The sequence below is a fragment of the Crinia signifera genome, chromosome 3 (genome assembly GCF_055691185.1).
Source record: "Crinia signifera chromosome 3, ASM5569118v1, whole genome shotgun sequence".
NCBI lineage: Eukaryota > Metazoa > Chordata > Amphibia > Anura > Myobatrachidae > Crinia > Crinia signifera.
This window is the reverse complement of record NC_139219.1, coordinates 119,014,744-119,040,022: the sequence shown is the minus strand read 5'-3', so window position 1 is coordinate 119,040,022 and position 25,279 is coordinate 119,014,744. Positions and strand designations below refer to the sequence as shown.

The 25,279-nt window shown below is 44.3% G+C and overlaps 2 protein-coding genes across 3 annotated transcripts; both read right to left on the bottom strand.

The window, feature by feature from the left end:
• Positions 1-2,253: 2,253 nt before the first annotated feature.
• On the bottom strand, positions 2,254-13,805 carry LOC146062905 (uncharacterized). Its single transcript, XM_083174912.1, has 2 exons — positions 13,070-13,805; positions 2,254-2,363 (listed from the first exon to the last, which is right to left on the bottom strand). Exons 1-2 carry the CDS (start codon positions 13,305-13,307, stop codon positions 2,254-2,256), a joined length of 348 nt encoding a protein of 115 aa, XP_083031038.1. The 5' UTR covers positions 13,308-13,805.
• A 4,952-nt stretch (positions 13,806-18,757) lies between these two features.
• On the bottom strand, positions 18,758-24,585 carry LOC146062560 (uncharacterized). Of its 2 annotated transcripts, XM_083174663.1 has the most exons (7): positions 23,887-24,585; positions 23,260-23,358; positions 22,670-22,843; positions 21,564-21,614; positions 19,800-19,838; positions 19,123-19,185; positions 18,758-19,029 (listed from the first exon to the last, which is right to left on the bottom strand). In XM_083174663.1, the coding sequence occupies exons 1-7, from the start codon at positions 23,939-23,941 to the stop codon at positions 18,953-18,955; spliced, it is 558 nt and encodes a 185-aa protein (XP_083030789.1). In that variant the 5' UTR covers positions 23,942-24,585; the 3' UTR covers positions 18,758-18,952. The 2 variants fall into 2 exon arrangements, with proteins under 2 accessions (XP_083030789.1, XP_083030790.1); XM_083174664.1 differs by lacking the exon at positions 21,564-21,614.
• Positions 24,586-25,279: the final 694 nt, after the last annotated feature.

Genomic DNA, 25,279 nt, shown 5'->3' with positions numbered 1-25,279 from the left:
ATCCTACTCACCTGGTCCTGCGCTGAAGAAGTCTTCTCCCTGTCCGACGTAATCCAGGTAATGTTGAAGCTGTCGCCGGTCCCCGCTGTCTCCGCATCGTGCTGTGGTTCCCCAAACAGCCTACGGGGAGGTCTGCTGGCACTTGCAGTTCTCCTGTATTAAGCAATGTTAGGAATGAGAATTTAACCCTATCAGGCCGGCGTCCAATGGCCAGGGACACCGGTGACAGCCCCGGGCTTTAGCCCTGGACGGGTGAAGCCTGGGGGGGACCCCTTTATTGGGGGGGTCCCCACTCCACCAGGTACCCCGTCCAAGGCTGACCAGCCACGGTGCGGCCGGGGGACCTTGTGTAAAAAGTGTCCCCCGGCTGTGGCATGACACTGCGGGCTGTTGGAGCCCAGTGCTGGTTTCAGATTTTTTGTCCCCCGTATTTTTGGAACCAGGACCGGTCCAAGAGTCCGGGGCTGGTTTCAGAAATATGGGGGACCCCTACGCTTTTTGTCCCCCGTATTTTTGGAACCAGGTCCGGCTCAATGTGCCCAGGGCTGGTTATGTACAGCAGGGGGGAATTCACGCCAATTTTTTTTTTTACTTTTACACATATTTTAACAAAGAAACATACACAGATCACAATGATCTGTGCATGGTTATGACAAAATCGCCATGTTTCTGACCAAACCACCAGTCAGGATCAGGTCTATTTTTTTTGGGAACTTTAGACCATTTTTTTTTGGCGATTTCCAAATTCGCATCTCATTAAAAATGCGAATTGTATCTTTTTCAAAGGGGAAAACATCTGGATGCGAATTCCGGAGTTAAAAAATATCGCACTTTTAGAAAGTGCGATTTCGCTGCAAAAAGTGCGATTTATGCCGCAAATCGCCACCCATTAACAAATTGATTTGTGAAAAAAATGAAAAAATGGCAGTTTTTGCGATAAAAATCGCCAAAAACCCACCATCTATCTCTAATAAATGTCACCCATGATCTTACTGTACATTATCTCTCTCCCTCTCTCCCATCCTCTTTCCCTGCCAACATGTGTCTTTCTCCCCCCCTGAAATCCTTGTGACCATTCAGTACTAACGCTATTCTTTTTTCTTCTCTCCCCATACCACTCTACCATGAGCAAAATCAAGCGTGTTTGGGACAGAGAAAAAGAGAGACCCACTGCCTTGGAAAAAGCTTTCTTGTCACCTACTGTAAAATACTGTACTTTACCTAAAATACTGTGTTAGGACTGATTGAATTACTGTACTTTTTTATTATTATACAGTATTCTACGTTAAGTCCCCAGACAAACTGCAAACCATCTGTACAGGGTCTTGCCTGACGTCATTGAATGAAATGTAATGTAATGTACAGTACATGCATACTGTAAATAACACTTCTCCTGCACTGTATTGTACTGTACTGTATGTTTTAACAAAAATTAAGTACTGTAATGTACAATATTTTTGGTCAATGCTGTGTTTTGTCAATAAAGTACCGGTAGTCCTTGCAGGTGCTGAGGTAGCAGGCAGCGGCGGAGAGTTGAGTGCAGTGGTGGGTGTCAGGGTAGCGGCACTGCGGAGGTAGTAGGCGACTTTGCGGCTGTGAGGGGAGTTGTAGCTTGGAGGTCGCGGCTGGAGAGGGTAGCAGGCATTGTGCGCACTCTGCGGAAGTGTGTCAGTGAGTAATGAGTACACCTGTGTGTCTGTGCTGTGACCTGGGAAGTGTGTCAGGGGGTGCGGGTGCATATACTGTAGTACAGTATTTGGCTTTTGTGTGTGTGTGTATAATGCTGGGGGGGGGGCAGGGTTCAGTAGGGAGACAGTGTGAGAGAGAGCAGGGGATATAGGGCATTATTCTGATCAGTGCGTACTTTCCCGATTTCCTACGGAGCGGTCCGCACGCCACGCTGTGCGGTGGCGTGCGGACATCGTCCGTAGAAACGCCCACCGGTCCTCTGCATTCGGACGGACTCACTCTTTAAGAACAGGGCGTGTGTACGGACGACATACAAACCATGCGTGTGCGGTGGACACGTACAGAATCTTGCACGGTCTTGCAGCGTAAGCACGGTTAACCCTTACAGCATGTGATCCTAACATATATCTATATACAGTATTTACATTTTGCTTATTTAAAAGATTATAAAGAAGTTACACATATACTTTTCAATTTTAAAAAATCACACATACAACTTCGAACTGTAATAAACAATTTATTAAACATAGAAAAGTGAGTTTAAACCAAAAAAAAATATATAAATTAAAGAGCGCCATCCACTAGCTGGTCCAATTTCGCCAGGACCTGGCGCATGTGGCCTCGTATACGTAAGAGGGCCCCACGGAGACCCTCTTGTGCTTGGGCTGGCTCATCTGTGGACAAAATAAAAATGGTAAAATTACTAATGATATTCATGCATACATTTAACATAGTCATACCTAAATGTTAAACAGGCACCGTGACAGGTGTGTATATATATATATATATATATATATATATATATATATATATATATATATATATACACATATATATGTATATAGACACATATATAACTATATATATGACACATACATCTTTACATACATGCATACATACTACATGGAAAGGCTGTTTTTTTCCCCTCTACCCTTTACTCTGTAGAACACCTCACAGTCATAGTCAGGGGCTGGCTGGCAACTTTTAGCCTGGGGGGCAAGTCAAGAGCACTGGCCCATAAGTAGCGCATAAGTGGCCCATAAGTAGCGCATTGTTAAATGCAGGTTTTTGATTAAAAAAAATGTATTAATTAAAAAGAGATTAGGTCTGAAGTTGATTATATTATAAATACTTTATTATAACTTTTTAATATCAAAATAATAAAACATAAATAATGCAAAAAAATGTGTAAAGATATTTCTTTTAACAAAAATTCACATAATGCTGAACATTATGTAGAGGTGCAAAACTATTAACTTTTTTTGTACTTTGCATAACATAAAATAATGAAGCATAAACTGTTTGAAAACAAAATATCTCAAACCCCTGAAGCTCATTCACACAGTTAACAATGATCTCATCAGTGGTGAACTTTCGCGGACAATTTCTAGCACTTTTTCAAATTGAACAAGTTCTAAAAGATCCCGTTCGACAGACATTATCATAAGTGCTTCAAGCAGGTCTTGTCCCATAGCAACACGCAGTCTTGTCTTTATGAGTTTCAGTTTACTGAAAGCTCTTTCGCATTCCACTTGTGTGAACGATAGAGTCAATAGATACTCGTATACCACAGACAGATTTTCATAAGCAGCTGAATAAAGATTGTGCTTCAGAAGTAATTTATGACAGCAGAGGAAGCAGTTTTTACAAGACTTGCATTTTGTTCTCTCATCCTCTATTCCAACAAATACAGCTTCATCTTCATCTTCATCTCCATCTCCATCCCAACATTCTCCTTCTGGTAGAGTATCTTGTCTGTCTGGTTCATCCAAGTGCCCTGTCAGCTTTGGAAAAAGGTTTGCAAAACTAGTCAGTTCACTAATAAGAGTCTCTTCGTTGACTTTTGCCAATTCTGAAATTCTTTTAAGAGACCCCTCTTCAAGTAGTCGTGAATCATTTCGAATATGTTCAAAAAATCGAGGATCCAAATACTGTGTGTCAATCACCAACTGCTTATTTTCAGAAAATCTTTCTTTGAGACTTGCTAAAATTTGATCTAAAATTGGTCTGTAGACTTCTACACGAAAGCATTTAATTTCCTCAGTTGGACGTTCATCAACTGAGCGCTCACCTGCCATTTGCTTCTTTTTAGCAACTCTTTTCAGTGGAAGCTCAGTTTCAATCTGTATGAAAGAAAGATTTTCATTGGTGCTGATCAGATCATTCATTTTTAAAGCAAAATGTGTAGCCTTGTCTTTGATTTGATCAAACTCAATTTTCTTAAGCTGGTCTATGGCGGTTTCAACCATTTTCCATGCAACCATGAAGTCAAGGCCGCTAGTTTGCAAATATTTTGAAACTGGACCAATCACATCAAAAATAGCAATAAAGACATTTGCTGTTAAAATGGTCTTGAACTCACACAGCTTTTCATATAATGTTGTAGCCTCAGAAGTGGCCCTTGAATCACAATTGGCCAATTGTGAGATTGAAAATAAAACCTCAATTGCATCCAAATATAGTTTGCTTCTCTCCAAATAGCCATTTAAGGGCCTTCTTCTTTGCCCACCATCGTGTCTCACCAATTTTCTGCAATCGTAAAAACTTCTCTTGCCCCTGTCTATTATGAAGTTGTTCTGCCCATATGTTCATTCGTTTGTGGGAATCTCCGATGAAAGATGCCATGCGATTTAAGAGACCAAAGAAGTTTTTTGCTTCTAGTACGTCACAGCAATCAGAGATGCACAGATTAAGGATGTGACTATAACACCAGATGTAGATGGAATCTGGCACTTCTTTAGCAATCTGTGCTCGTAAACCCACATAGGAACTCCTCATATTTGCTGCACCATCAAATGATTCACCAGCAATTTTATGGTAGTCAAGTCCAAGCAATTTAAAATTAGCCATCAGTAGCTTATTGAATCCTTGACCTGATGCATCTGTAACTGGGAGAACAGAGATTAGTCGTTCTTGGATCTCTTCTTTTTTCACATACCTCAGGACAACTGTTGCTTGGTCTACAATTCCTGCATCTTGTGTGGAATCAACCTGGATGCTAAATCTCTTTTCACCAATTTCAGAAACGATGAAACTCTTAATCCAATGAACAATTGCCATAATCACTTTCTTTACGGTCTTGTATGATAAAAAAGTCACTAGACTTCCTCGGCCAACAGCTTGTTTTCCAGCTTTTCCTCTTTCTTGCAAACGTTTTCTTCTTTTTTCACTCTCTCGAATGCATTTTTCAAGATGATTTTTCAACGGGACATCATAATGGGATAGAAGTAAAATAATTTCTAAAAAATTCCCATGGTTAATCTCACTGTTATTAAGATTGTACAGGGATTCATTTGTCCCATGGGCACGAAATGGCAAGCCTTGCTTCCCTAGAAATTTTACAACCTCGAATATGCGCTTCATGACTTCGATATTTTGACATATTGCTTTATTTCGATTTATGACATGATCTTTATTTATCAGTGTATCAATGCCTTTGGTATTCTTCACAATAAGGTATGCATTAGCAGCATCACAATGGCTTTTTGAGGATTCATGCTTATTTACTGCTTGATGGCAGTGTCTGAAATTTTTACAACCACTGACAAATGGTGAGGTAGCATCTGAAAAAGCAATGCATATGCTGCAGAAAAATGATTCAATCTTACGATTTTTAACCTGAAATGTGAGCCAAGAGCGCCTAACATAGTCTCCGTTTTGTTTTTTCCTGTTATAAATATCTGCCTCCTTAAATGGAATGTTGTCACAATCCATGGAAGTTGGTTGGTAAGGGTGTTGGTCAACAAAAGCAATTTTTACTGCAATAGAGCTTGATGGAGAAAGCACAAATGTCAGGCCAGTAGAGTTTTCAACTATGTCACAATCCATGGAAGCTGCTTGGCAAGGTTGTTGGTCAACAAAAGCATTGTCTTCTGCAATAGAGCTTGGTGGAGAAAGCACAGATGTCAGGCTAGTAGGTTTTTCAACCACGTCCAACTCTGGGCTCTCTTCTGTGATGACTTCTGCCTCAGTAAGGCTCCTATATTCCTCCTGGAAAGGACTGAGTTCAGAGCTGCTTCCAGGGAAAACTTCCATATCTGTGACATTGGCTTCTACATCTGCTTCCTTCTCATATAACACTTCTGGAAGGTTTGAACAACCACTTTGGCTAGCCATAGCCTCTTCGTTATGACTTTTTTGAGGTACATCAGCAGCCTGAAATAAACTTTGTGTCATGGAAACCAAAGATCTTTAAGTTACGTAACTTTAAAGCTGCACTACCACCCAAAGCATTGCAGACCACCACATTGGACTCATTGGAGCTGTATAATGCATACATTCTTTCACTAATGAATTTTCCCATGAATGTTCTTACATAAACTGGAATTACAAACATTGAAGCTTGTGATTGGTCCTCCCCCTCACAACTCTGGTCTGCAGCCTTTTTAAGATAGTGAACCAAAAGCATCACTGTTTTAGGTGTTAGTGCTGCCTTAGCAACTCATCATGCAGAAACAAAATAAACAAAAGGGGAACAAATATATTTGAAAGTGGAACACATGCTCACGCCATGCACAGTAAGGGTGCCCATACATAGTACAAATATTCCATCCATTATTTACTCAATTGCAAGATTCGATGTAGTTAAAAATGCATGTGCAGCACATAATTATTATGCTGTGCAATGGGATCTACGCATCTCATCGCACAGGGCAATTTTACAATGTATGGGCACCTTAACAAAGTAAAACATTATCATGCAAACATTGTGTGCTGTATACTCACCCTAGTATATATCTGTACGTGTAATATATCTGTACTGTTTTACTTGTCTACCTCTCTGGCTGGTGCAATCACCATGTGGCGCCGCTGAATGGCTGCCTGGGGACTGCACAGCTCAGTAAATATGTTCCCCATGCCCTTGTTCCTTATTAGAATGCGTCTAGTATCTGTCATATCTGTACATGTGATGTAAATCTGCACTGCCATTGTTACTTGTTCCTTGTACTGATAACCCTTTTTATTACAGTATGTGCATTGTTATTTTTAATGTCTGTAAAGCGCCTTGAGTTCTGTTGGAGAAAGTGCGCTATATAAATAATACTTACTTATATGCAAAATAACCAATAATTATTCACACTTAGGCATTAGACCCACTGGCATATTTTGACATGCATTGTACTTGCATTTTTAATGCCAACAGAGAGCATATAAATAGGTCTGAATAGAACCCATTACTCCTAGTCACCAGTGTCAGACTGGGGCAGTATATGTCTAGTCTAGAAATTTTATATATATATATATATATATATATATATATATATATATATAACACAGCAGGGTCCGGCACAACCTCCTACTACTAGGAATGCTTGGGTGCCTCCAGCGGAGGAGTAGATACAGCGACAGATAGAGTGGCACTCCAAAGACTTCGATAATAATCCGTTTTAATGTAGCAAAAACAAATGACGCCACCTGCGCCGCAGCTCGGGTGCGTGGTCCCGTTCGCGGCAAAGCGGAGTCCTTTGCTTGCATATAAGGTAGGATCTTTCACTGTTATTGTTAGCCTTGAAGAAAATGCCCTAGTCGGCATTGAAATGTTGCTGTTTGTTTTTGCTACATTTAAACGGATTATTATCGAAGTCTTTGGAGTGCCACTCTATCTGTCGATGTATATATATCAAATATATATATAAAATATATATATATCAAAAAAAAAAAATATATATATATATATAGCAAAAACAGGAAAAAAAATGACAGTGGGTACTAGTCCATAACCAGTTAAAACTGTATTGTGAAATAGTTAACTTTTAACATACCCCTCTAAAAGATAGTTTCATTTGTTTTGGATCCTTTCCAGCAAAATCAAGCTCTCTGGTTCTTTTCTCTCTAGCTTTCTGAGCACCTCCTTTCCCTTTCGTTTTTGGTTTGGTGCCCTCCATATTTCTTAAACTGTAATCACCTATCATTTTATTAACACCGAAAATAACTGAATTTCACACCAGTATAAAAATATGGCTCCTAATAACAGTTAGACAATAATGTTTATAAAAAAAAAAAAAGAACACATCACTATAATGAAGATACACTCGCGGGGAAACATAATAGGGTCTGAGCTTGTCGATAGTGAGGGAAGCGAGACGATCTGACTTTTAAAAAAAGGCAATTAGTTACAAGGCAAATCATTTTCAACTCTGGCCATATTACAGGGCTAGAATAATCTTTTTCAAATCTAGGAGCCAGGATGAAAGTGTAGGAGCCAGACAAACTGAAAAGAGGAACCGTGCACACGGCAAACATTGACACTGGAATACCTATTACACGTCACACACATTTCATATTACACGTCATAATGCAAAATACACATTATGCCACACACTGTAATGCCTTTAGCATATCATACAACATGCCATAATGGCCATTATATATACCATACGCCGTAATGCCCATTACACGTAAATACCAAACACAGATATGCCCGTTATGCCACACAGGGGTGACATGCTCTTTATCTCTACTGCTGCTGTGGTGAGCTGATGCTGCTGATGAAGCCGACAGATGCGGAGATCACAGAGCATGCTCCTGCTCCCCCCTTGGCAGACATTTCAAATGTGGTCATGGCCGCTAGCTCTGATTGGCTGAAGGCCAGGACCATATTTGAAATGTCTGCTGATAGGGAAGCATTAGCGCTCTCTGTGCTGCGCTCTCCTCTTCTCCCCAACTTCCTTCATCATCATCAGTGGGTGAAGTTGATAGCAGCCAGTGGTGGGCGAGCAGTGCTGCCGGATGGTGTGCAAACAGTGCAAATTCACTGCACGGTAATATGGGATGTCAGTCACTGGCACACACCACCCCACCCCCAACCCCCCTCTGCCATGCTTTCAGCTGGCCGCAGATGCTTCCGGCTGCTCTTACTGTCATAGCTGGTCAGCTCCGCCTCCTTGAGCAGCTGAGTAGCTAAAGGAGACGGAGCTGCTCAACTATGGCAGCGAGAGTGACCGCAGCTGCGACACTGACAGTCTCCTGCAGCCAGCCTAATATATGATGCAGGGGGACTACTGACACTACCCCCTGGCCTAGCACATTATTGTCATGTGGCTCCAGGTTAACTGAGATTTTGCGCAAGTGCAGAAGCTCCAATTGTGGCAGCCGAGGTTTTGTATGTATCAGCCCGGCTTTGTAAGAGAATGGCCACTGAGAGGGGTGCGGGACATGGCACACTGAAAATTTGCCTGGCGTCCCACCATCCCACTCCGCCCCTGCCACAGGCTGCTCACCTGTATAAAAAATAGAAGAGGACACCACTGGCTGTTCTCCTGCATAAATAACGATCTGGACACCACAGGCTGCTCTCCTGCATAAATAAATAACAGGACACCACAGGCTGCTCTCCTGCATATATAAAGAACAGGACACCACAGGCTGCTCTCCTGCATAAATAAATAACAGGACACCACAGGCTGCTCTCCTGCATAAATAAATAACAGGACACCACAGGCTGCTCTCCTGCATATATAAAGAACAGGACACCACAGGCTGCTCTCCTGCATATGAAAAGAACAAGACACCACAGGCTGCTCTCCTGCATATGAAAAGAACAGGACACCACAGTCTGCTCTCCTGCATAAATAAATAATAGGACACCACAGGATGCTCTCCTGCATATATAAAGAACAGGACACCACAGGCTGCTCTCCTGCATAAATAAAGAACAAGACACCACAGGCTGCACCCCTGCGTAAAAGACAGGACACCACAGGCTGCACCCCTGCGTAAAAGACAGGACACCACAGGCTGCACCCCTGCGTAAAAGACAGGACACCACAGGCTGCTCCCCCTGTATAATAATAATGCCATGATGCCACAGGCTGCTCCCCCTGTATAATAATTTGTGTCATGGCATTACTATTATTATATTATACAGAGGGAGCAGCCTGTGGTGTCATGCCATTATTATTATACAGAGGGAGCAGCCTGTGGTGTCATGGCATAATGCCATGACCCCACAGGCTGCTCCCCCTGTACAATAATAATTATGACACCACAGGTTCCTCCCGCTGTATAATATAAAAGTAATGCCATGACACCACATGCTGCTCCCCCTGTATAATAATAATGCAATGATACCACAGGCTGCTCCCACTGTATACTGTAATATAACAATAGTAATCATGCCATGACACAAATTATTATACAGGGGGAGCAGCCTGTGGTGCCATGGCATTACTTTTATATTATACAGGGGGAGCAGTCTGTGGTGTCATGCCATTATTATTATTATACAGAGGGAGCAGCCTGTGGTGTCATGGCATAATGCCATGACACCACAGGCTGCTCCCCCTGTATAATATAAAAGTAATGCCATGACACCACAGGCTGCTCCCGCTGTATAATAATAATGCAAAGACACCACAGGCTGCTCCCGCTGTATAATATAACAATTGTAATGCCATGACACAAATTATTATACAGGGGGATCAGCCTGAGGTGTCATTGCATTATTATTATACAGAGGGAGCAGCCTGTGGTGTCATGGCATTACTTTAATATTATACAGGGGGATCAGCCTGTGGTGTCATGGCGTTATTATTATACAGAGGGAGCAGCCTGTGGTGTCATGGCATTATTATTATGCAGAGGGAGCAGCCTGTGGTGTCATGGCATAATGCCATGACACCACAGGCTGCTCCCCCTGTACAATAATAATTATGACACCACAGGTTGCTCCCCCTGTATAATATAAAAGTAATGCAATGACACCACAGGCTGCTCCCCCTGTATAATATAAAAGTAATGCCATGACACCACAGGCTGCTCCCCCTGTATAATAATTTGTGTCATGGCATTACTATTATTATATTATACAGAGGGAGCAGCCTGTGGTGTCATGCCATTATTATTATACAGAGGGAGCAGCCTGTGGTGTCATGGCATAATGCCATGACCCCACAGGCTGCTCCCCCTGTACAATAATAATTATGACACCACAGGTTCCTCCCGCTGTATAATATAAAAGTAATGCCATGACACCACATGCTGCTCCCCCTGTATAATAATAATGCAATGATACCACAGGCTGCTCCCACTGTATACTGTAATATAACAATAGTAATCATGCCATGACACAAATTATTATACAGGGGGAGCAGCCTGTGGTGCCATGGCATTACTTTTATATTATACAGGGGGAGCAGTCTGTGGTGTCATGCCATTATTATTATTATACAGAGGGAGCAGCCTGTGGTGTCATGGCATAATGCCATGACACCACAGGCTGCTCCCCCTGTATAATATAAAAGTAATGCCATGACACCACAGGCTGCTCCCGCTGTATAATAATAATGCAAAGACACCACAGGCTGCTCCCGCTGTATAATATAACAATTGTAATGCCATGACACAAATTATTATACAGGGGGATCAGCCTGAGGTGTCATTGCATTATTATTATACAGAGGGAGCAGCCTGTGGTGTCATGGCATTACTTTTATATTATACAGGGGGAGCAGCCTGTGGTGTCATGGCGTTATTATTATACAGAGGGAGCAGCCTGTGGTGTCATGGCATAATGCAATGACACCACAGGCTGCTCCCGCTGTATAATAATAATGCAATGACACCACAGGCTGCTCCCGCTGTATAATAATAATGCAATGACACCACAGGCTGCTCCCGCTGTATAATAATAATGCAATGACACCACAGGCTGCTCCCGCTGTATAATAATAATGCAAAGACACCACAGGCTGCTCCCGCTGTATAATATAACAATTGTAATGCCATGACACAAATTATTAAACAGGGGGAGCAGCCTGTGGCGTCATTGCATTATTATTATTATACAGAGGGAGCAGCCTGTGGTGTCATGGCATTACTTTAATATTATACAGGGGGAGCAGCCTGTGGTGTCATGGTATTATTATTATGCAGAGGGAGCAGCCTGTGGTGTCATGGCATAATGCCATGACACCACAGGCTGCTCCCCCTGTACAATAATAATGACACCACAGGCTGCTCCCCCAGTATAATATAAAAGTAATGCCATGACACCACAGGCTGCTCCCCCTGTATAATAATTTGTGTCATGGCATTACTATTATTAATAGTAATGCCATGACACGAATTATTATACAGGTGGAGCAGCCTGTGGTGTCATGGCATTATTATTAATATACATGACACAGCTCAACAGATATGTAGTTTTTTATACTAACTTACTACTGTGTCACTCTGTCAAATTTCAATTCCCGGCTCTCTGCGGCGGCGGCCTCCTTAAGTGTCCCCCACGCCACGAGTAGTTCAGCAACGGGCGGCCCCAGCCTTCAGTCCAGTCTAGAGTGCAGAGCAGACGCGTGGGTGGGAGGCGTCAACGTCATGACGTCCCCACCGCACCCAGCGTCTGCCGGCTGCCACTGCCGCCCGCCGGGGACAAGAGGAACAGGCTGCCGGCCGGAGCCCTCCTCCACGTAGCCGTGGAGGCCGGCGGCCATGTTCCTGTGGCCGCTACATCATATAAAAAACCACAGGAACATGGCCGCCGGCAGGAGAAAAAAAAAAAAAAGCAAAGCGGCCGCGGCGGCGCGGCCCGCAGCACAGCAGCCAGAGCGGCCTGGGGGGCAGATGGCACCCTGCCCCCCGGCCCAGCCCGCCCCTGGTCATAGTGCTCCTTCTGAATCCAAACCCACCCATGACTAAGCTCTGAGAAGCATGTCACGCGCTGCACCAATCCCAATTTAGCAAACAAAGTTCAGTGTCTGTTATATGATGGAGTGTGGCAGGGGAGTTAGTCCACTCTCAGGAATGCTCAGTACATTTGTGCAATCAAGCATGGCTTGCCTGCTGATGGTCTGCTCCATAAATCATTGTCATAATGCCAGTTAGGTGAAGCTGCAGCACTAACCCACTCCCATGCACAAAATCATTACTAAGACCAAATCAACACACAATTATGGTGCCAAACATACATGCAGACCACAGGTGGTGGTTAGCTAGAGGAGGTCCCAGGGGCACTGACCACTTGTTACTCCAGTCTAAGCCACGCCTGTCCATACTCCATTTATGCCATACTGAATCTAGTTTGGTCAAATTTATCACCTGTAAACTCTACTCACCTATATGAGGCTACAGATTGTACGCTTGCAGCAGGAACATGTAACCCTTACATGAGCACGCCATCCCTTTCTTCCAGGATACAGATTAACTACACTGGTTCATTGACACTTAAAATCGACCTGAAAGACATCCTCACAACCTGTGTCATTAATATGTGTCCTGGATGAAAGGGATGGTTTGCCCACCCTATCTAACCCCTAAGTGCGTCTGTTGCTACCCAGTTTGTTTTATCACTTTATAGTATTGAAAAAAACAATTGAATCACCAGTGCTACATAGCAAATAGAAGATGACAAAAGGAATAATGATTCTTTATCTATACATACCAATTTCGGGTGCCTGCACAACCTCACAGGCCTCCTCTTCTTCTGTGGCCTCCTCATGTGGCACCTCCTCCTCATCTGCCACCTCCGCCTCTTCTGCCACCTCGTCCTCCAATGCCACCACCTCTGCTGCCAGCACCTCCTCCTCCACTTCCTCCCTTTCCTCTTCCTCCACTTCCTCCCTTTCCTCTTCCTCTACTTGCTCCGCCACCCCTTCTTCAATTGCAACCTCCTCGGCCATTACTTCCTCCGCCTCCTCCTGGGCCTGGGAAGCCTCTGAGTCGTCTCGGGCCTGTCTTGCTCGTTCCCGTGCTGTGTTTGTGAAAAAACAAAAAAGTGCCAATTAGGGGTCATTTGTATTAAGCCATATCAAGCTATAAATGCAAAGGTTATAAGTAGAGATAATTGTACAGGCAAACAGCTCCTTAGTGCCGTTTACAAAACACAGCCTGTAACATGGCAGGTATGCTGTGACATTTGGCCCATTGCAAGCATCACAAACATTAATCCTCCCCAATAACATATTTTATGACCATTACATGGTGTCAAACAGGAAGTAGCACACATATAGTGTATGCCATGTTTAACTCATGATCAGGCTGGTGACCTTATTGGCTTAAATAATGTCATGTAAGCAATCATGTACAAATGGCCATTTAATGTATAAACACTCACATCTAGCAATCCTGGCCCTGATTTGCTGGAGCAAATCCGGCTGCCGACGCCTCAGGTCTGACCACCGCCGCACCAGCTGAGCGATGGTCCGCCGCACCTGTGTGCGGGCGTATATGCGCCGGCGGGCCACCGCATAGGCATTCCGCTTCTGGCGGTTAGTGATAAATGGGCCCGCCCGCCCCGGCCTCCATAACGGAGACCAGTGTCCTCAGCTCCGCAGCTGAAAACGGTGCTGCTCTGCCATAGGCCGCCATCTTAGCAATGGCACAATTCAAGCAATCATGTCCTGTCATTGGTTGATCAGAGTGATATTTGGTATTAACTTTATTGTTCATTTTTACACTAACAGCGTGTATGCGCCAGAACAGATGGCTAACCCATTGCATCGCAAACCCACACTTGCTGTACCTTTGCATAGTTGAGCAGACCATGCCATTACTTACTATCTCCTAAACAGACAGTGTAAAATAAGATGGGAACCCATTATATATAATCTATTACATTCACCAAACATGGGTATAAGCAACAGGTGAAATAGTCTGCATCATTAGCCACTTACACCTAACTCAACAAGGTACTAAACAGCTATTTTATAGTGAAAGCTATGCAGCCGAAACATAGCAAATAGTGCCAGACCTTTTCCCAATATTAGGCCATGCTGCCATGTGTACACTTACCTTCTACTGGGCCATACTAGAGAGGTGGAATGAAAAGTAGCTAACATCAAGGCTGAATTTGGAGAGCTTTCACATGTGATTTGGATGCTAGCACTGATTACTTGTGCCTAAGTGGTGGACTGGATTTACATATGGAATGGGTATTGTCATTTGTACTACATACCAAACAAGTGCTCAGTACAGATGTACATTCACATATACATTTCATGTCTGACCTCAGTTTTATTTGGTCATTGGTGTACAAATCTGCATTTACCTACTAAATCAGACTTACTAAGTTTGCCAGGTTTTTTTCAAATAATTTTCCGCAGCTAGGGGCGTGGCCTATGCGCCGCATGGTTGACGCTGCCGTACGGAACGTGGCCGTATGGACCGCAGGGTGTCGCTGATGTACGCCAATTACAGAAATAGTATATAAAGGTGTGTTTGACAAATGCAATGTTGTTGCACATATGTCTGCATCTCTATCTGAGGAAGAGCAGGAGTGGCAGGACCTATTTGCACGCATGGACTCCAGCACCACCTATGTCCCCATCAACCCAGACCAACCATTGGGGGAAGAGCAGCCAGATGGGCCATCGACATCAGGCCAATCGGCAGCTGGCCCATCTTCAGCCTCAGCAGAATCATTGGGAACACAGCAGGTGGCTTCCCAACAGAGTAGCCTGGCCAGCACTTCAAGTACAGCGACAGGTGGCCGTGGCCATGGCAGTGGCGGTGCCAGTGGTCGTGGCGGTACCAGTGGTTGTGGCCGTGGCCGAAATAGGGCAACAGAGGAACCAACCACCAGAAACATGGCATTCGAAGCGCAGGAGCTTGCCATCCTGGTGCCCCGGGCACGGGATTGGATCGAGTGTCCACAGGACCGGTTGACACACACAAGGAGATGGAAGATCTGGGAGGACATAACGGCGGAGATTAATGCGGTGGCTCCACAAGTTTGTGAGATGGAGCACGTTAAGAAGAGGCAAGTTCATGTGTGTTACATTTGAGCAGTACAAGACCAGTAATGTTTACATTAGATATTAGATGGAGTTGGTCAATGGGCGGTCACGTTGCTTGGAGCCACAGACATGTTTGCCATGTCATTTAATAGATAGTTATTGTAGGGTGAGTGTGAGTGTATCTTCTAAGGGTTGGTTTTCAAATTTAATATAATCTAAGTTTGGTGTCATGAGGCACATGTTGTATTATGTTGCAGATTGCAATGGGTGCTACAGCAAACACGAGGAGTGACATGTATTAATATGTAAACTTTGATTGCAGGTGGCACGACTTCAAAACGAACCTCAAGAAGAAATTGACCCAGCGGTGGGAACACAGCCACACCTCTGGGGCTGGCCCCATGCCTGGAAAGCTGCAGCTCACCCCCCTGGAAGAGATGGCCGAGTGCTGCATTGCAGTCAAGGAGGTCCGGGGGGTGAGCACCATGGACAGCGAGTCCCCAGCGGAAGTCATGGCTTCTTCTCTTGAAGGTAATTATTTGCCATGCCATAAGTAGCTGGTTCTAATTTTGCATGGAATGTGTGGTAATTGTAATGTTCTCTTTCACCAGCATCCCCACCGCTTGGTCAAGAATCTCTTGAGGAGGTTGAGGAGTCTGTGCCACCTGGCCCCAGTAGCAGGCCCGTGCAGCAGCAGCAGCCACTGACCGCGGCTGAATTGGCCGGCATCAGAGCGGGTGCGTAGGACCGAGGAGGTGTTGCAGGGTTTGATCAGCAGCCAGCAGACTATCGCTGAGAGCCTGCAGGCTATGACTGCCACCCAGCAATTAATTGCTGCTAGCCTTCAGGTGCTGGCTGATCAAGCCCTGCGGCAAAATGACCTCCTCCTCCGCCATAATGATCTTATGGTGGAGCTATTTGCCAGCAATAGGCTCCTAATGTCATCCGTTTCTGGTACATTACCACCATCAGCACTCCCTGCTGCCAGAGGGGGAAGACGATCCACCCCCTCCCCACCATCTGCTCCACCTGGCCCACCATCTGACCGTGGCCGAAGAGCTGCTGCACGTGGCAAGGATCACACACACACATACAGTATGACCCGCACCAAATAATGTTTTGGGAATATATCCCTGTGGATGGATTTTTTCAACAAAGAAGAAACTTTTTATAAATATTGTTTCTCTTGGTTTTAGGGTGCTCTTAACTGATTTAGCGTTTGACTTGTTCAGAAAAAGAAGGAAAGAAATCAGTTTTCACTGGGATGCACTCCTCATCCACATTGTCCCATGGGACATAAAAATTTGTACATGTTCTTTATTGGTATGCAATTAAAGGTAAAAGGCCATAATTTATTATTCCATTTGGTCAATTTTATTAATTGTCTGGTGACCTGGTATAACGAGTCCCTGTGGCAGGGATATTGATAGCGAAGTATTAAAATAAAGTAATGAATATAGATAAGAAAAGAAAATAAGATTAAAATCTGTAAACTGTTGTTTTAATCAGGTTTGCTCTGATAGTTTGGTGATAACTATCAGTGGTATTGTACCAGTGAGTTCTAGTGTGGTCAGGGGTATATAGTCACTGAATGTGTGGGTTTATATGTATTCGCAACTACAGTATTGTTGTTGCTAAAGGACAATGTTGCCTTCAGAAGTAATTATTCTACACTTGTAACAGTAGCTACTGTGCAATTCATGAGAACACTGCTATTTATTTCCCCGTCAAGAATATTGCGACTACAGAAACGGGCTACAGTACATGTGTGCCTGCTGAGTCTGTATGAATATATAATTACCGCTACGACGGTTTAATACTATTGTTTCCGCTACTGATGTAGAGATAGCGTTGCCAATGTGCATGCAGGGTATCTGTATCAGACCATAAGGTGTGCTTTCATATATATGTGACTTTAAAACACTGATTGTGCTGGTATAGCTGGTTTTAAATATTGTGCTAGTATGGCTTTAGTCCACCTATATTATTGCACCTTATAGCAAGCACTGTTTAGTGGTTATGCTTTGATGCATATATCGACAATGTGGGATGCCTGATTATACACATTCACAGTATGTCATCTATTATATATGCATCTGCAGGCTAGCTGATAAGACAGATAAAGTAGTTAGTATGATCCAATAATCCCACCGTTTGGGAGTGTTCCCGCAGTATTAATTGCGTGTATCTGCGTATACGCTCTGCATATCACTCAAATACAGTATTTAATCATGGTAATGTTGTCTCCTATTCCATCCGAGATATTGCGGCCACAGAAGCAAGCTTAGTTAGTTAGTGCTGGCTTTCTCTGTGCGTTAAATTACCGCTATAACAGGTGGAGTAATTTACTGTAATGTGCAGAGGGATTCCCGTTTATTCATACTGCAGGCGGTTTTACATACTACTCATGCATTTTTATAGATATTAGGCCACTCAAAAACACGCAGCTTCCAAACACTGATTTGTACTGATATAGCCAGTTCTGGGTGTCTGCAATTGAGTGGCTTAAATTAGCATATGTTCTGGTATCATGAAGCAGGCACTGTTACTTAGTTATGGCAGTAGTATACACGTGGATATTTAGGGTGCGTCCATGTGTATCTTCACACCCAATTCTCAGTTATATATATACACCTAGGGCAAGTTAAATATGCGGGTAAGGTGGCGGGCTTGAGTACAGAAGTCTCTGTCAGGGACTGTTCCCTTTGTACTCGCCGCGCGTATCAGCGTGTGCGCTCAGTTAGCAGCCGGAGATCTGTAGTGATTCTCCCTTGCAATACTGTGCCTTCGCAATCAGGGGGTATATTCCCACTAGTACACTGTGTGTGCTAGCGTGTTTATTCACGCTGCCTGCAGCTAGTACTCGCTCTCTTATCCCGCTACCTCTAACCACAATACATTAGGTAAATATTTTACAGTTAATAAAGCAAACACTGGTACAAACAAACAAACAGTTTACAGCGATCTGCCAATGCGCATTTCGCTCTCTATAAGCTTTGTCAAGGCTTACTATGACAAAGGCTTACTAAGCCTTGACAAAGCTTATAGAGAGCGAAATGCACATTGGCAGATCACAGATGCACAAATATTAAGTACAGTAGCACTGAAATGTATTAAGGTGGACCGCAGCAGGAATCTCCGATCCCTGCTGCGATCCCCCCCTGCAGCGCCGCCGTCCACATCCCCGGCTCCTGCTCACCTTGTAATTCACCGCAGTAATTCCATTAAGGGGGGGGGGGATGGGTAGAATGGGACTTGTTTTATAACTTCCCTGTCTCCAAATCTCTGCTGCTTTGCATGGAGTCCAATCTTAAATCCCAGTATACCCGCTGCCAGATGCCCAATGCTGCAAAGGGACAGTGGATTAGTGAGGCAGCCAGCTCGCTCACCTCAACCCCCACTGTGCCATTGCCGGGGAGATGGCAAGTGACATGCTGCGCGCTGGGTCGGCCGGCTGGCGGGCCAGGGATTGCCCTGGTGGCTCAGTTTCCATGGGCGGGGTGATCGACCCAAAAAAAATAGTAGTCTGCTACTAAGATGGATAAAAACACAAATAAATAGTACTGCACATTTAAATCAAAATTTATAATTTATAAATTATTTAAAATAAAATCAAACAGCTGATTTGCAGTCCCAATAAGTGTCATTATTTCACTTCGTATGGCATCTGTGAAAAAAAAAAAAATGAACAGTTTTAGAACAGTAATACAAGTTGAGTACTTTACAGTAAACATTATTACAGTGTTATTGTATACTGTACCTCTATTCTGGGGTGGTGGCGGCCCATGGCCCAATGGCACCTGCCCTCCATCTTGCCTGTGACCTGTTTTATGAGAAAAAATATTTACAGTATCTGTAAATGCAGTGAGTTTTACAGTACATTCCTTTACAGTACATTCCTGTACAGCACATTATTTTCTATTCTGAAATGTACTGTAAGTGCACGCAGTTACAGTTCTATACTAATTACTGTACTGAATGTGGCCAATGAGACCTGCTTGATACAGTATCACAACTACAGTATCCATCCATTAACTGTACATGTGTCCAACCAGTTGTGATGTCACTCACTGGAGTACACTTCTGCCCGGTTAAGGAGGGCACACAAAAGGTGTGCATTTACCAGCTCCCCCCATTACAGTACAGTATTGTACTGTATACAGTATAAGCTCCTGCATTCAGCAAGGCACAAAAAGGCCAAGAGGAATCATGACTGGCAGATGGCCTGACGTCATGATGTTGCCAAGCAGAGGCTTAGCCCCAGGGGCAGGAATTTGCTGAAAGTCACGGTTTAAACTTAGGCACTGGGGGAGGGGTTGGATACAAGGCACCGTGTGGGGAATAAGGTTGAGAGACAGTGGTGAAAGCCTTAATTAAAAAAAAAGGTTTAAAAATACTGTAAGTTACAGTATTAAGAAGTACAAAACTGTACTGTACCTTGTTGGTCTTCTTCCTCGAACGAGGGTGCAGGAGTTGCTGTAAAAAAAAAAAAAGCACTGTCAGTTTACTACAGTATAATACAGTACTGTAATTATCAACCTCTACCCAATGTGAAAAACAAAATACTGTACTGTACAGTACAGATACTGTAAATGGATAAAAAATCGCATCCCATTAAATACAGTAGCTGATTTGGATGCGATTTTTAGTTTCACTAAAAACCGCACCTCTGAAATGTGCAAATTTGAGGCAAAAAGTGCTTATGAAATTTCAACCAGTACTGTATACTGTATTACTGTACATACTGTACTTTACTGTATTTTAAAAATGTAGATAATCCAATCCCTCCAATCCGTGTTCCGCCCTTTACATTACACTGAAACTGTCCTGACCAAATTCACTAACGATCTACAGTACTATCGGCTAAATCCAAAGGCCTCTTTTCTATCCTCATCCAGCTTGATCTGTCGGCTGCCTTTGACACTGTTGACCACCCTCTCCTGCTCAACACACTCTGCTCCTTTGGCATCACTGGCACGGTCTTCTCCTGGTTCACCTCATACTGTACCTCTCTGATCGCCCCTTCTCCATCTCCACTCCGAGCTCCTCCTCTCCTACTACCCCGCAGCCAGTCGTTGTTCCCCAAGGGTCAATCCTTGGCCCTCTCCTCTTCTCCCTCTACACCACCTCTCTGGGCACTCTCATCAGCTCCTATGGTTTCCATTACCACCTTTATGCTGATGATACCCTAATCTACAGTATCTTTACTCCTCCGACCTACAGTATCCCATCACTCCTGCCCAAGGTCTCCGAATGCCTCACGGCCATGTCAGCCTGGATGACCCAACGCTTACTGAAACTAAACATGGCTAAAACTAAACTTCTAATCTTCCATCCCCCGAACATACCCTTTTCTCCCACTATCTCCATCAGCATTGGTGAAACCAAGATCACCTCCACCGACCAAACGCGCGGCCTTGGTGTCATCATTGACTCCTCCCTCTCTTTCACCCCCCACATTCGTGCTCTCTCCCAGTCTTGCCGTTTTCACCTACGCAACATCTCACGCATAAGACCATTCCTCTCCACTGACGCGACCAAAATTCTCATTCACTCTCTTGTCATCTCCCGCCTTGACTACTGCAACATCCTTCTCTCTGGGCTACCTCGAACACGCCTTGCACCACTCCAATCCATTATTAACGCTGCTGCTAGGCTCATCTTCCTCTCCCGCCACTCTACCTCCGCCTCCTGGAACAACCTCCCGCCACCCATCAGGCTTTCTGATTCCCTTACCTCCTTACTTTTTTCGACTAGCCTATCCCTCCTCCTAACCTATTTTGATCCTCCTATCCTGCCTCCGTTCCCATCTGTTCCTACAGTACTTACAGTACAGTATCCTATTGTTTTTCGTTCGTCCTCCTTTTAGTCTGTTAACTCTTATGAGTAGGGCCCTCTTTCCTTACGTACTCACCCTACCTCTTTACCTCACCTGTGCTCCTGTCCTGTTCTTCCCTTCATCTACTGTACTTCATCTTCAGTCTCCTCAACAATTTCGACACCTACAGTACTTCTGAACTGATGCTGATTTTAGTTCTACCAGCTACAGTATACCCCTATTTACAGTATGCTGTATTTTTCAACACACCCTGTACAGTACGTTACCTTGTAATTTGTTTTTTTGTTTGCTACAGTATGTACGGCGCTGTGGACACTTTGTGGCGCCTTATAAATAAACGTACTGCTACTACTACTACTTACATGGTTGGGGAGGAGTTTTGTCATACTGCCAAGGTAGACAAGGGGAATACACTGTGGAAAAAGAAATGTTTGTTCATTTTCTGAAACAATAGTAATACAGTACAGCATATTGTACAGTACATACTGTACAGTACAAATACTGTACTGTACAGTACTGAACAGTAGTGTCTCATACTGCAGCACATACAGTACTGTACACTAGTGTACTGTACAGTACTGTATGAACACCAATAAAGTCATAAGAATTGTCATAGTGGAGCACAACTTTCTGTGTACAGTAATGTACAGATGGAGCAGCTCCCATTTCAGCTGCTCCTGGAGACAGAATCTCAGGACAGCTATCCATACTGTAGGCCAGTATTCAATGCAGCAGAAGCAGCAGTGAGTGTTGAGGGGGCAAGTCAGGGGGCATTGTGCATTAGGTGATAGGGGGGAGGGGGGGGGGGTAGAATGCATAATTACTGTAGGCACTAAAGGGGGGCATTCTTCATACAGTATGGGTCATTCTGTACAGTATACAGAATGGCACTATTGAGGGAATTTTGTACTGCATACTGTACAGTAGGTACAGTATACTGTATGGCTTTACAGGTGGACTCCACAACTCCCTCAATGCTCAACACCATTACTCCCACCTTCCCTCCCTGCTCCACACTACTACTCCTACTGTACCCTCCCGGCCTGCTCCGCACTATTATTATTATAATTTTATATATAAGGCGCCACAAGTGTTTCGCAGCGCCATACAAAGGAACAATACAGGGAGACAAAACTTGGCATAACATTGAATAAATAACAAAAATACAGTACAAATAAAGAGCACCACTCCCACGGTCCCACCTTGTTTTTCACAATTACTACCTCCCTTTCTACTCAACACTATTACTCCCACCCTCCACCACACTATTATTCACAGCCTCCCTCCCTGCTCTGCATTATTACTCTCACACTACTGTACCTCCCTACTCGAAACTACAGTATTACTCCCCCCGTGATCCACACCATTACTAACTGCTGTAAGCGTGATGGGGAAGGTGTCCCAGAGAGATCAATGTACAGGATGGTGCCCCAAGATTTATAGTGCCAGCCCTGAGTACGGTACTTACATCCTGGTGGAGTTCTGGTCGAGGCTGGAGGAAGACCTTCTGCCACTGCCACCTCACTCTCTGTAGGGCTAGTATAGGGGTGTTCCTGTGGCTCTGGGGATGAAGTGCTCCACGTGTCGCCCTCTACACTCTCTTCATCCTCCTGGTCTTGGGCATCTTCCGTATATTGCAGGTCTGTAAAACAAATAACACCACAATTTGAGCTTGGTGATACAGTACACTGTACAATAGGGAACAATCTTGTCTGTAGCATAGAGGATATACTGTACAGTACAGTACAGTATTTTACTGTATGGATGCAAAGAGACACAGAGGGACTACTGTAGTTTAGAGTTGAGCGTAATCAGACACACTTGTGTTTCTGCGCATGCGTAAGAGGGGATGGAATGGAGCTGGGGTCTATTAGTAGCACTTGCATTCATAATACTGTATACTATAGAGAAAACATCAGAATCGGCCCCATGGAGAGAAATACTGTAGACGCACACAATCTTAAAAAATAGGGGAAAAAAATTCAGACAGTTGTCCCCCTACTGTATTTACAAACTAACAAATACTGTACAGTAGATAAAAACATGTACTGTACTTACTAGGTGGTGGGCTGATCCGGCCTCTCCAATGACTTTTTGAGGCGGTGGGGGCTGTGTCGGCCACCATTGGCAGGGTGCCCTGGTCTCCAAGCGTTGGCACTGTGGGAAAATGTAAAAAATGAGAAAATGTGCTGTTTAATGTACTGTAAATAAACTTACTGTACTCTTATTACTGTAAATGGGGCGGGGGTGGGTTTACAAAAAGGCGTGGACTGGATTTTATAAATTGTTGTGGCCGCTATAGTGTAATTTATAAAATCCACTCCGCTCCAAAGTGGATAGGACACATACTGTAATGTACCGCTGCGCTTGCCCCGCTTATGGCTGCCATGGATCGTGGTTGTTTCAAATGGAGGCATTTGCCAGTACAGTACAGGATTTAGTACTGCCACTGGCAAGTGCCTCCTTTGTTGTGCATCAGAGGCATTGGCGCAACGCTCCACCCCCACCCCCCCTGACATGGACACTACGCTGACTACGCAGTGCTGCCGCAGGGACACTACGCTGACTGCGCTAGGCTGCCGTTGGCCAACGCTGGGAGCGTCGGCTAACGGCACGCCAAGAAAAGACACAAGTTGGAAAGAAAGAAAAAATACACAAACTCAATAAACAAATGACAGGACTTACTCTCAGATGGAGCGGCGCCGCTTGTTGAGGCGGTGGGGGCTGTGTCGGCCACCATTGGCAGGGTGCCCTGGTCTCCAAGCGTTGGCACTGTGGGAAAACGTCAAAAATGAGAAAATGTGCTGTTTAATGTACTGTAAATAAACTTACTGTACTCTTACTTAATACTGTATATTGCCAGCAATCATATTGCTCAATGTCTCCTTTTCATCAGCGACTTTTTATTTTCATATATTTGCACATACAGTACAGTACAGTACTGTACAGTATACAGTATTTATCCAGCTTTGAGAAACTAGATCTTAATCAACATTGAAGAAATACAGTATTTCAGTTTCTCACAAATACAGTATCCTATAAACTACAATACATTAGTGGGGGTTGGTGGTGTAGAGCTTTACCAGATAGAAATGCTAATGAGTTAGTGTACTTGGAGTGGGGAGGCTATAAGTGTTATTTTTCCTTTGACAGATACAAGATTCAAATGTAAATGTCCTTTTTAGACAATGCAGTCAAGGTGTATAGTGACCCTTATAGGCCCTACACACATGCCGATGTGTGCAGGGCTACCTAGCTATGCTAGGTCGGGCTGTGCTGCGCCGCTATCGCCTAGCACACAGAGCTGACAGCCCACACACAGAGCGAGCTGTCAGCTCTGTGTGCTAAGCGAGCGGACAGCGCCAGTGTTCTCTGGTGGGAGAACACTGCCGATGCCTAGATTGATGGACACTGTCCATCAATCTCGGCCACCGATAAAGACGCGCGGGGACGCGCACGGATGCCGATACAGCCCCCACACATACACCGATGTGAGGGCATTTGCTAAGCGACTTTGCAAAACTAAGCAAAATCACTTAGAAAATGCCTTAATATCGGCATGTGTGTAGGCCGTATAAATCACATTATCTGTTGGCACTGTGGGAAAATGTCAAAAATGAGAAAATGTGCTGTTTAAATAAAGTTACTGTATTCTTATTACTGTAAATAGGGCGGGGGTGGGTTTACAAAAAGGCGTGGACTGGATTTTATAAAGTGCTGCGGCCGCTATAGTGTACTTTATAAAATCCACTCCGCTCCAAAGTGGATAGGACACATACACTGTAATGTACCGCTGCGCTTGCCCCGCTTACGGCTGCCCTGGATCGTGGTTGTTTCAAATGGAGGCATTTGCCAGTGCAGTACAGGATTTATTACTGCCACTGGCAAGTGCCTCCTTTGTTGTGCATCAGAGGCATTGGCGCAACGCTCCACCCCCACCCCCCCTCACATGGACACTACGCTGACTACGCAGGGCTGCCGCGGGGACACTACACTGACTGCGCTAGGCTGCCGTTGGCCGACGCTGGCAGTGTCGGCCAACGGCACACCAAGAAAAGACACAAGTTGGAAAGAAAGA

What these genes read in the sequence shown, in the direction of transcription:
- LOC146062905 (XM_083174912.1), bottom strand. Translation starts at nt 13,307, where the DNA reads ATGGCCGAGGAGGTTGCAATTGAAGAAGGGGTGGCGGAGCAAGTAGAG. An exon ending in TGTGCAGGCACCCGAAATTG is followed by an intron (nt 2,364 to 13,069) that starts GTATGTATAGAT and finishes TTTTGTCCACAG; the next exon opens with ATGAGCCAGCCCAAGCACAA.
- LOC146062560 (XM_083174663.1), bottom strand. Translation starts at nt 23,941, where the DNA reads ATGGTGGCCGACACAGCCCCCACCGCCTCAACAAGCGGCGCCGCTCCA. An exon ending in GACCAGAACTCCACCAGGAT is followed by an intron (nt 21,615 to 22,669) that starts GTAAGTACCGTA and finishes CTTTTTCCACAG; the next exon opens with TGTATTCCCCTTGTCTACCT. An exon ending in GCCACCACCCCAGAATAGAG is followed by an intron (nt 19,030 to 19,122) that starts GTACAGTATACA and finishes TTTTTTTCACAG; the next exon opens with ATGCCATACGAAGTGAAATA.